Here is a 12,105-nt window from a genome sequence, read left to right as displayed (position 1 = left end):
GAAGGAAGGAAGGAAGGAAGGAAGGAAGGAAGGAAGGAAGGAAGGAAGGAAGGAAGTCCACTCACAGAACAAAGAAAATCTGGGATTGACCACAACCTAAAAGACCACAGCTATAGTATAAGGTAACAGACTTTCACTTTACAGAAATCTACTACATTTCTGGTCTTTTATGGGGATTAAGAGAAGATGTCTCAGTGGTTAAAAGCACTTGGCTTTCTTGCATAGGAACTGAGTTTGACTCTCAGCACAATGGTGGTTCACAATGACCTGTGTCTCCAGTTCCAGGGGATCTGATCCCTTCTTCTGGCCTCTGTGGACACTAGGGAGGCATATGGTGCACAGACATACATTCATGCAAATCAACCACATACAAACAAATAAACAACAAATAAGCAAATAAATAAGTAAATAAATAAATGCGATAAACTGTAAATGTGATATGGATATCCTCTCAGGAGCTTTGGAAAGCTTTTCCTTCTAAATTCTTTCTCAGACTTCAAATATACTTAGAATGAGGGTGTTAATAATGACGCTATATATATGCAGAGAATATATTCAGAAACTATACTTTATCACCTTTGCGGTAAACCTGAAACTGATTTAAGAAAATAACATACACATACGTACCTTGATGCCAAGATTCCAAGGTCTGAAATCATCAGTCTGATCAATTTCTAAGGGTTCCAGTAAAGGTTCCCAAACACCGAACATTTCATTATAATAGTGAACCTAAAATGAGAATTTTTAGTTTTTTATATAAAGCATTCTATTATCTAAAATGATTTTTTAAGTGATATCTCTCACCACAATGCCTTGTGAGTGTGCTACTTCTTCAATACAAAACTCTTTTCTACAAGTCAATCAGTAGTTGTCTATACATTATCCTTCCATACTTTCTTCACCTGGAGATCAAATTTCACCTTCACATTTTAGTACAACAGAACCCCCTTTTAACATTGATTTATTTACACATGTGCATACATATTTCAGTCAGAGGAGAACTTATAGGAGTCAGTTCTTTCTTTTTTCACCACATGGGTCCTAGGAATTGAACCCTGGCTGCCAGAGCCTTCCTGTAAACCCTAGAATCCGTTCTGAAGCATCTTTCTTTGGTGTCTCTCCTATACCACACAGCAAGTCCTGCATCCATCTATTACATATTACCGACACTTGAAAACTTGCCAATCTACACCAATGACTATGATTTAAGATGCAGTGTGTTTGCAGTATTGTAGAGAACTTTCATGCCTTCCACATGATTTCAGTGTTTGAATGCCCTGTACCTCTTGGATAGCACAGATTAAGTCCTCAACAAAATACATACAAGTCTAACCATAATTTGAAAATCTGCAGTGTAGTAACAATCAGTTATGATTCTGCTAGGACACAATTCTTTTTCATTTTATGTAAAAATAGAAGCTTTTAAATTTTCACCCTCACTTTTATAATAGACTACTAGGTTATTTTCCAATAAATATTAAGTGAAATAATTTTAATTAAGTATCACTGGAGATAACTGTAATTTTTCTGTTTCTGCAGCACTGGTATTAAGATTAGTGTTATACATACATATATCCCACTACTGACCTGTATTTCCAGCCTCTTTTGTAATTTATTTTATCTGAAATATCCATGGAAATAATTTTATAAATTCTAAGGTAAAATTATTTACTGTGATTCTTTTTTTCTCTTTAAATTTTTTTTGGTGGGGTTTAGAATTAGAGTTCAAGGCCTCACATATACTAAGCAACCACTCCACACCTCAAGAATATCCCCAGTAGTGACTCTTTAATAATTAAAAGAGATTACCCAGGTATTCATATGTTTAATCTACCTTTTCCAAGAAAAATTTAATTTTAGTTCTTAAAAATAAGAATTTTCAATCTAAACAACTATCTATTGATTTATATGTACATATGTGTGTTTGTGTCAATATATACCATGTGTATGTCTGTGCCCAAAGAGGTCCAAAGCAGGTGTCAGATTCCCCTAGAGGTGACAGGCGCAGTGTTGCCGGTGGTTGTGAGCTGACAGACGTGGGTGCTGTGATCTCTGGAAGAGCAAGAAGCTCCTAACTCCTGGGTTGTCTCTATAGTCCCCATTGCATTACCTCTGAAGGTTATAAAAACCAGCTGAAATATGTAGTACGGATATGCAAAAGCAATATATATGTATGTACATGTTATACATAGCATATGCATCATATATATTCACATACACACACACACACACACACACACACACACACACACACAAGCAATTACTCCAGGGCATAAATTTGTAAGGTTTTTTTCTAAAAGCTTTAAAGCCAGTATCATTGTTTATAATAAAATCAATTTAAACAGTGATATAAAGATCCCAGAATACTCTATGTGAAGCATAAAACCTGAAAAGTTATAGACATACTTACCTCCAGTTCAAGCTGACAGTGAAGATTTATTAAAGTACGCCAGTTTTTGCTTTCCCCTGAAAAGCATGACTTTGCCAATAGCATCGGCACTGTTCTATGACCAATTCCAGCCTCAAGAACAATAAAAATAGAATCAATATGCAAGTTCAGTGTCTCTCCTCCTGGCATTACTTCATTTATAGGAACTACTTTTTCAGTTTCATTAGATTCTTCAAGAAACCACATTTTTAGATTCTTTGTATCCTTCTTGTCCCATAAGTGTGCTATATTAGAAGTGTTTTCTTCTGGGACAGTTTCCTTAGTTGTGTAAAGTGCTGAAGTAATAGTTATTATGGTATTTATGATAACTGGTGAAACCTAAATGAAAAAAATTTTAAAAATGGATTACATATATTTGCTGAATGAACATGAAGAATTCATTTAAGGCTGAGCTAGAAATGTATTGTGGATAATAAATGTAATTTTCTACAACAAAAATTTTTTAGATAAGTTTGTTACAATATTTATAAATCTTATTATCAAACAAGTTAAATATGACAATTATATGTATACTAGATATCAACTATAAAACAGTCCTAAGTCAATAAAATGTAGCATATATAATGAAGTTTCCATTAATAATATTTTATAAAGTTTATATATATAGTTCCAAAACTATTCACTTTGTGAGCCAGGAGCACAACCTGGTCCCAGTGAATTTTACAAGTGCTTTACCAATAACCTCAGTCACTTTTCTTGTGGTATGAGTAGTGGTTAGACAGGGTCTCACTAAAGTGCCCAGATTGGCTTAGCGCTCAGTGTTCTGTACTTCAGACAGAGCATGAGTACTCACAACTCTTATACTTTGGCTACTTGAGTAGCTGAGACAAACCTATCACCAAATCAACTTTAAATGTTTGTTTTAACTTACCTTTAGCGTAAGAGACTTTACTGATATATCAATCATTTGTGGATCTGTACCTAACTGAGTAGCCTGATAAAACAAGTCACAAGGCTGCAAAACCTACAAAATAAAAATCATTAAATTCATATTTAGGTGTTTAAATATTTCTGCTTAAAGTCTTTTCTAATAATATGTTTAAAAAGTAAATAATATAACTAAAAAGTGAACCAACACACTATTATTTGTTATAAAAATAAAGTATAAACAAATATATTAGCAATAATATAAATATGACAATGCAAAAAGCACACCCTAATTCTGACATTTATTGGAAGAAGTCTAAGAACTTCATAGTGAATGCTGAGATCTGCAAGAATGGTAACAAAAGTATTTCTGACATTGGGCATGAGCACATAAGCTAGTCACACACAGATCAACTGATCTACAGCATTTTCATCTCAATGATTACTGGCACATGCTAATGATAGAGAGGTTTTGCAGTATACAATGGTAACCTATCAAAGAGTTCCCAATAATCTAAGTGTTACATCAAGGCTGCTATTACTTCAGTTCCCAAAGTTACTGTGGTTCCCAGCATTGATCAGAACATCTTTTTAGTCATTTACTCTGCCTTAGAAGAAACTATGTTAAAAGGTCTAGGGAGAACCTGATGTTCTAATGGGAATCTTCCATGAGTTCTGAGGGAGATCATGTGGCACTTCAGAAGACTAATACGCTGGGTGATAGCTTTACTGTAATTACAGGAAAGATAAGCTTGGACTACCCAGCTTGCAAATCCTCTGTGGTCATGACCCTAGGCATCTTCAGGTTGTATCCTCTAAGTAAAATGCAGAATTTTCCCTGCACTTATTTTCTGAGGAATCAGTCCCACCAGCAACCTCATTTTATTTCACTTGTCCTGCTAGTAAGAAGATATACCACTTACTTCCTCCTGAAAGTTCACTAGGTAATCTTAGGGGTTTACCTGACATGTATTAAGTTTAACCAAGCATAGCAAACACTGATAAGACTATTCAAAATGCCAAGGAACAATGTGGCTAATATTATCATCCACATACACACACACACCAAAAATTAAAAAAAATATATGCTTAAATATTTGAAAAACACATGAAGTTTTGGCTATATTATGTCATTATTTCAGTTATCAAAAGTCTCTCATACTATTTGTTCTATAGTAAAAATGGGTATAAAAAGCCCAATTTCATAGGAAGAGTTAAGGCTGCAAGGCACTAGGAAAAACTATAAGTACATTAAACTCACTAAATAATTCTGGAATAATGAATGAACTTTTTCCTAATCATGGCAAGCAGAATTGTAACTTCTAGGCTCCAGATAGTCACTTCTTATCCAAGTGATATTTCACTCTCTCCAAAGTTTTCTAAGGGTCTCATTAGAGAAAGATGCATAGTCACATAGTCACATTCTACACTATTCCTCTACACTTTGGGCATCCTTTTATGATTTCAGACCTTGCTTTTTTCCATTTGGAAAGGCTGAGAATTATTGAAACCATTAAGTCCTGGTTCTTTATGTTTAAATTTTCTCTTTTGCCTCCTCCTTCCTAGCATTTTGCTATTCAAAGCAAGAAACCAGAAACCTGGTATTTTTCCCTAACTATATATACAAGAAGTTTGCCACAAGTTCCACTTTTTAAGTAACAAAACACAAGATTTCTGTCATTGAGTCCATCCTCCCTCAAGTTTCCTATACCATGTTCTTTATATACTTTTTATTTGGGGGGGGGCAGTGTTCTTGGTGATATTTCTACCAAAAGTGTTCTTTGCTTTAGCAGTAACCATCATTATCATGTTTCTAGAAAGAGAAGTATATCTCTACTATGCTCTAAAACTGTGGGAGGGCAGGTGTCGTGTTAATAGCAGCCTATTTTGTATCCTAATTTTGAAAACATAAGATCAATACTTCTGTAAAGTCAAATTTACCTGGGATTTATTGACTAAATGAGCAAGGAGTAAGAATACAATGTTAGAATATAGATACAGTTTCGATCACAGTAGTGCCAGCAGTACTTTCCCTCTCACAGAGTCTGCTTCGGTCCACAACTGTTGTGTAAACATGTACTGATCTGGTCTTGGACTCCTTGAATCACGTTATAAACAGGGGGCCTATGGTTTAGGCTGCCAGGCTTTTGTCTCGGGTCAGGAGCATGAGAACTACCCAGTCATGGCCTCACACCATATTGCCTTCCTATGAGGGCATCTGTCTAACTCCTAGTCTTTCAAGATTATATAGTTATATCCAAGCCAAAGGGGATGGTGAACTGAAGAACTATAATCTCAAGACATCTGAGTCATAGATTCCATCTTTTTTTTTTTTTTGAGATTTTGTTGTCTTTTAATATCTCTATCTGTTTTGGTAATTATTTGCTATAAGGAATTTATACTCAGGAGAAAAAAATACAGCTAATATACATCGCTTGAAAATGACAAACCAATTTAAAAGACATATATTTAATTTAAACACAACAGGGAATTTAATGTAATTTGGGGAAACTTGATTGACTTTTTTTTTTTTTGCTTTTATACCATTTTAATTACATGTAAGTATTAAGGTTAGTTCTTTGTTGAGGAACTAGCAATACAATAGATGCAAATAGTCAAGGAACACTTTCTATTTCCCCTGTTTTCTTAGTCATGAGTCACCAGCCTTGAGAACTACAGCAAAAGTCAGTTTTAACAAGACTGAAAAGAAAGTCACTAATCATTTTCTGCAGAGGTTACAGTAACCCCCCAAATAAACTGCAATTAAGTAGATTATTAGATACTAAACTCACAGTGGTGACTCTGTCCTTTCTCTTGACTGGAAGAAATGGACATGCTCTGACTTGTAGATCTTTAATGGCAGCAGTCACTGTATTGCTTCCAGGTTCACTTTTGTAGCAAATTTCACACTGCGTCGTAAGGACCAAGGCAGAAGCATCATTTCTTGTCATGTCAGCCACAAACACAATCTCTGGGTTTTTAATAAGAATATTCATTTCCCACTTCCCTAATGCCTGTGCAGGTTCTATAAAATAAAATAAACATATATATTTTGATTACAAATGTTACTTATGAAGAGTTTATGAGGAAAAGGTAGTTACTTCATTCAATGTGAAAAATAAAAAAAAAATCATCTCAAATTGTGTATTTCTTTTGGAGATAGGAATTATCCTCCCTGCAATCCCTCATCATAGGAATGTAAGCAGAACTAGCTGTGTCTATGCTATGAACATGCTCCTCCATTAAACCTCCATTTACTTAGATATGAATCAGAGTATGGGAAAAAGTCTCTACTGTTTAATGGCAGAACTGGATCTAAATCAAATTTCCAACCTCAATACTCTTCCAACTTTATCATAATTAATATATAAAAGATAACAGAAAAACTATATAATAAATGCTAAAAGTGAATGTAAAAGTTTATGGATAATTTAAATTAAAATAATGTTTAATTTTAAAGGCGAACACTTGGTTGTTATCTCCCCTGCTTGTTACTGACTGCAGAGAACAATTACTTAACTCATGTCTCATAATTTGAAATCCCATATTCACAACTTCAAACAGTGAAGGCCAGGCAGAGTGTACTTATCATCAACAGGCAGTGAGGAGGAGAGGGGCATGAGGATTAGAAGTTCTTCAGCTTCACCAGTGAGTTTTAAATACAGCATGAGTTACATGTGTCTCTGTCTCCAAAATACAAAATCAAAACACATCATCAAAATACAAATGAGATCTTGCAAACACTGCAACACCAACCAGGCAGCATACACCAGCTGATACGAGGCCCCAACACATTATACAGCAGAGGACTGCCAGGTCTGAGTTGAGTCAGAGAAGATGCACCTAACCCTCAAGAGACTGGAGGCTGCAGGGAGTTTAGAGATCTGGTGAGGTTGGGCTTCGGGATGGGGACATCCTCATGGAGACAGGTGGGTAGGGAGGTGGTATGGGATGCGGAACAGTCGGAAGGCGGACAGTGAGGGGAATAAAATCTAGAGTTTAAAATAAATAAATAAATAAATAAATAAATAAATAAATAAATAAATAAATAAAACAAATAAAATATTCAATGCTCAAAAAAATACAAACTAAGTGTGTAAGGTTCACGATGTGAAATTCCCAAAATAATCAATAAAAATTTGTTAAAAATACAATCTGTATATCCTCTTAGAAAACACACTAAGGTTTTCTTCTTATTAAGAAAATATATATTTAATTTATTAATGTGTCTACTCTTATCATTGAAAAGACTAATCATGGTAACTATAGTTGCAGCAATATAGACATTACAATTTTTATTTGGTAAAAAAATAAAAATTTTACCTTCTCTAGTAGTCCATGTTTGAACACTGGTTTCTAAAGCCATACTAGTCATGTAGGCATCAAAAAAGACATGTGCAACAGTCATCAGAAACTCCACACTAGCACAAACATACATTTCTTGGACAACTGCATCAGCCACCACAACATCTCTGATTTTTCTATACTTTATATCCACCATGTCCTTCTTGTCAAAGCCAACAGTCAGTCCTATCATTCTGAAAACAAAAGGACAATGTGTATGTATGGGTAACTTAAAAATAAACCAAACATAGTAATAAAGCTTCAAGACCTCTCTATCTATATTGAGAGCAAACAAATGTTCTGGGAACATTTATTTTGGGAATAATGGACTTACAAAATTTTTGGAATATATTTGTTTTACAAAGGGGAAAAAACTTTATCTAAAAATTATCGAGTTCTGAATGTTAGTTTATCTTTTCTTCAGAGTTTCATATGTTTCCTATCAAATTACACCATTTCTCTATAGTTTAACAACTGCATCATCATTCCCAATGTGAGCACATCTCATGATGCAGCCAAGTGCAGTTCTCAAGCCCTCATGAAGATATTCAGAATAGAAGGAACTCTCTCAGGGTGAGATCTATAAGAAGGAAGCAATCTTTGTTCAATAGCTCAAAATGATGATAATACATACCTAGGAGTGGCTTTCATGACATGTGACCTTTTATCATCTAAAATACAGTTTTTTAATGAGAAAGAAAAGACTGAAGAACCATCTGTATACATTTTAAAACTACTTATAATATTCTCCAATTTAAATTCAGCAAGTTCTAGAGAAGGATCACGGACATCTGTAAAGGAGGCCTGTAGAAAAGGAATCCATATAAAAATTACACAGAAACATAGGACTAAAGTATACTTTACGATAGGACTATCAACAAGTTATGATTCTGGCCTATATGAACCATCAACCTCTCTATTTTTTTCTCTTTTAATTTTCATTTATGATGATGTAGTGGTGGTAGTGTGATAGTGATGATGATGAGGATGAGGAGGAGGAGGAGGAGGAAGAGGAGGAGGAGGTGGAAGAAGAGGAAGAAGAGGAGGAGGAGAGGTGGGGGTTGTTGTTGCTGCTATTGCTGAGAAAGGCTCTCCTGTATGGCCCTCGCTGTCCTTTGTAGTCCATACTACCCTTGACCTCTCACAAACTTTCCTGCTTCTGTTTCCCAAGTGCAAAGATTAAAGGTGTGTGTCACCATACCTAGTCCTTCTCTTTTTATTCTTTTCTAGATGCGAGAGTGAACCCAGGGCTTTGTGCATGTTAACCAGACTCTAGTGCTCAGCACTGTAAGCCCCAAATCCTCTATTTTCAAAGGGCTAGCTAAAGAAAAGGATATATGTATATGTATGTGTATATGTGTATATGTATATATGTACTACTTTCAATTTTTCCTATTTTTATTGTATAAAAGATAACTAAATAAAAAATGTCTGAGATAATTATTGAAAATATCAATCTTTCCGAAAAATGCATACTACAAAATATACACAAAACATTAACAACAATTAATAGAACTATTAGTAATTAGTTCTATACCTTTTATTTACATAATTTCTTTACAAATATAAGCCTAGTTTCTATTCTTCATTTACCTGATCAGGCCCCGGACTGTAGAGTGCCATGGTGAGATAATCAGTCCGGAAACTCACATTCAGTGTTGTGCTAACCTGAGAAGCCTGTGGATGTACCTCCACCACAGCAGCAGTCACCACAGTAGCTGACACATTAAAGATAAGGAAGAAGAGAAAACAATCCTAAAACCAGGCAATCAAAGCACCCTTGAGACCTATCAAATTATTGATTAATGAATGCAATACAATGAAATTCAAGAAACTGAAAAGGTTAAAAACTCACACATGGAACTCTGGATTAACATTCTTTCATAATAATGGGAGAGAAAGAATTAAACACTCAGAACTGTTTCCTCTTGAGAAACGACAAATCTACTTTCATAAATCATGAACATGGGACTTACTTTGGAGGTTAAATAAAATGTTTAAAAGAAATATATATACATACATAAATATATACATATAGTTTTTATTCAAATTTTACTTTAAAGAAATTAAGACAAAACAATGTATTTCAGATGTTTTTTAATTTGTTCTAATTGGGATTCAAAACTTTTATTTTTCTATATACTTAAATTTTGAATTAAAATATATATACACATGTATATATTAATTTAACATAATACAAACAAAACAATTCCTAATTCTTACTTAACCTAACTTCAGACAAAAGTACTACTATTTCAGGTAATTTAATTTAACTGAGATAAATTTACTTAAAATGGAATATATACATATATATATATGTATATATATATGCACATACATATACATATGTATATATATATCAACTGAATAACTTAATACAATATTTTTAAAGATTAATAAAATGGAGCCATCTCTCCAGCCCTTCCTTTCTTTTCATGCGCACATTTCATCTCTGTTGCATAAGGTTACTCACATCTACTCACACTGACTCCTTACCCTACTTGTGGTCTCTACTACTCTGTTGAAATCTGATATCACTAATTTGTGTTCTTTCTTGTTTCACTTTTCTTGCTTAAGGGATTATCAATTTGATCAGTCTTTCCAATAAAGAAATACTTTATTAACATTATTGTGTGTATGGATACACAATGGTTTTCATGGACTGAAACTTGGTCAACTCAGGTTTCCAGGCTTGCTCGGCAAGCATCTACACACTGGCCGCCTTGTAGACCATTAAAAACTAAAGAATTTTACCACTTTCTTCACCTGTTTGATCTTCAGTTAGTGACAATTATTCTCTTATTTACTCATTCTTTCTCTGTGGTTTCCCACATTCATGTATGGCTTTCAGTAGACGAGGACAAGGAAACAGCTCTAGGACACAGGTGCTCCTTGGCCCAGAGAGGGCCACCTACAAAGGTTTACTTTACCATGCAGAAAGTTTCATGTATTTGACTCCAGGTTCCAATCAAGAGACTTATAGTTCATCATGTTACAGCTCATCACAGTACTGCTTCTGTTAAATAACTTTATTTATGTATCTCTCGAATACAAACAGGTTCTCTTATTTTGCAGGTAAATAATTGAATACAAAATCATGTAAACTTTAGTGTATTTCAGTTCTGTATCATAATACAGCATATATTTACTTTCCCCTCACTGTAAAGTCCATATGACGTACCTGTTTTATTTGTCGGCCTACTTTCCCTAGAATTCAGTGTGCCTCTTCTTTTTCACTCATAAATAACAATGTTTTGTTTATCTTTGTTTCTTTATTTCTGTGTTCTATTGCTTTAACCCCATTTGGTACCACTCATATTTAACAATAAAGAATGAAGTTTCATATTATATTGACTTTTGTGTATGATTCTGAGTAGCAATGCTGTAAAATATTTCAGGGTTTTAGAAAAGCAGGCATTATGAATTAACAGAGTTTATTTTTAAAAGGGAGATTGGGGTCACATATAAAAATTAAAATAAGGATATGATTTTATTTTTGAATCTCAGAACCACCCTAGTACCCTACTGCTCATTCGGAACCAGCCATATTTACACAGCATCTTAGTACCAACACTGGAATGAGGTTTTATTTTTTTTTTCTAGTAGGATTGCTTTTATTATTTTTCAACCATCCTGTGGTGGTTTAAATGGGAATAGCCCCCATAGACTCATGTGTTTGAATGCTTGGCCCACAAGACGTGGTACTTTTAGGAGATGTAGCCTTGTTGGAGTAGGTGTGGCTTTGTTGGAAGAAATGTGTCACTATCAGAGTAGGCTTTGAGGTCTCCTATGTACAAGCTACCCAGTGTGGCACACAAGGGTGTCTGATGCCTGTAGAACACTCAGCTCCTCCAGCACCATGTCTGCCTGCATGCTGCCATGTTTCTCACTATGATGATAATGGACTATATCTTTAAAACTGTAAGCCAGCTCCAATTAAATGTCTTCCTTCATAAGAGTTGCCTTGGTGATAGTGTCTCTTCACAGCCATAAAACGCACACTAAGACACCAACTTTTGTTAAAATCCATCATCTACAGTGATTATCCTATTGTCATATTTCTAGCATTCTGATATTCCTAAAATAATCAATATATAAGAAGCCATCTATTACATAAGCTGCAAAACTGAATATAAGCATTTATAGGAAGAAAAGCAAGAATTCTAAGTTTTGTCACAACAGAGCTAAGAACTGTGGTTACATACATTACATATAAAATCACAGAATAACTAAAAACAGATCATTTAAAATTGCCTAAGTAAAACTAACTAATTAGAGAATTATTAAGTCCTCTTTTACTAAGAACTAAATAAAGAAAAGTTGGAAGATAGGCAAGAGAGGCAAGAGGGGAAGGGCAGGCCAGGGCAGGGAAGGGGGCAAGGAAGGGGGCAGGGAAGGGAAGGAGAGGGAAGGGGAGGGGAGGGGAGGGAAAGGGAAGGAAAGGA

General features: G+C 34.6%; 1 protein-coding gene across 1 annotated transcript in view; it reads right to left on the bottom strand.

Annotated features, from left to right (window-relative positions):
* Vps13a (vacuolar protein sorting 13 homolog A) overlaps window positions 1–12,105 on the bottom strand; it is a 195,495-nt gene that overhangs the window by 73,017 nt on the left and 110,373 nt on the right. The window contains exons 36-42 of the mRNA XM_028770191.1: window positions 9,254–9,378; window positions 8,295–8,464; window positions 7,640–7,854; window positions 6,109–6,341; window positions 3,321–3,413; window positions 2,411–2,767; window positions 628–729 (exon numbers count right to left, since the gene is read on the bottom strand). Coding sequence (XP_028626024.1) covers window positions 628–729; window positions 2,411–2,767; window positions 3,321–3,413; window positions 6,109–6,341; window positions 7,640–7,854; window positions 8,295–8,464; window positions 9,254–9,378 — 1,295 coding nt within the window. The remainder of the gene's footprint in view (window positions 1–627; window positions 730–2,410; window positions 2,768–3,320; window positions 3,414–6,108; window positions 6,342–7,639; window positions 7,855–8,294; window positions 8,465–9,253; window positions 9,379–12,105) is intronic.

This window comes from Grammomys surdaster, unplaced genomic scaffold (assembly GCF_004785775.1).
Source record: "Grammomys surdaster isolate TR1022 unplaced genomic scaffold, NIH_TR_1.0 198, whole genome shotgun sequence".
NCBI lineage: Eukaryota > Metazoa > Chordata > Mammalia > Rodentia > Muridae > Grammomys > Grammomys surdaster.
Note: the sequence above shows the minus strand (reverse complement) of the source record. Positions and strands in the feature narration are given on the sequence as shown.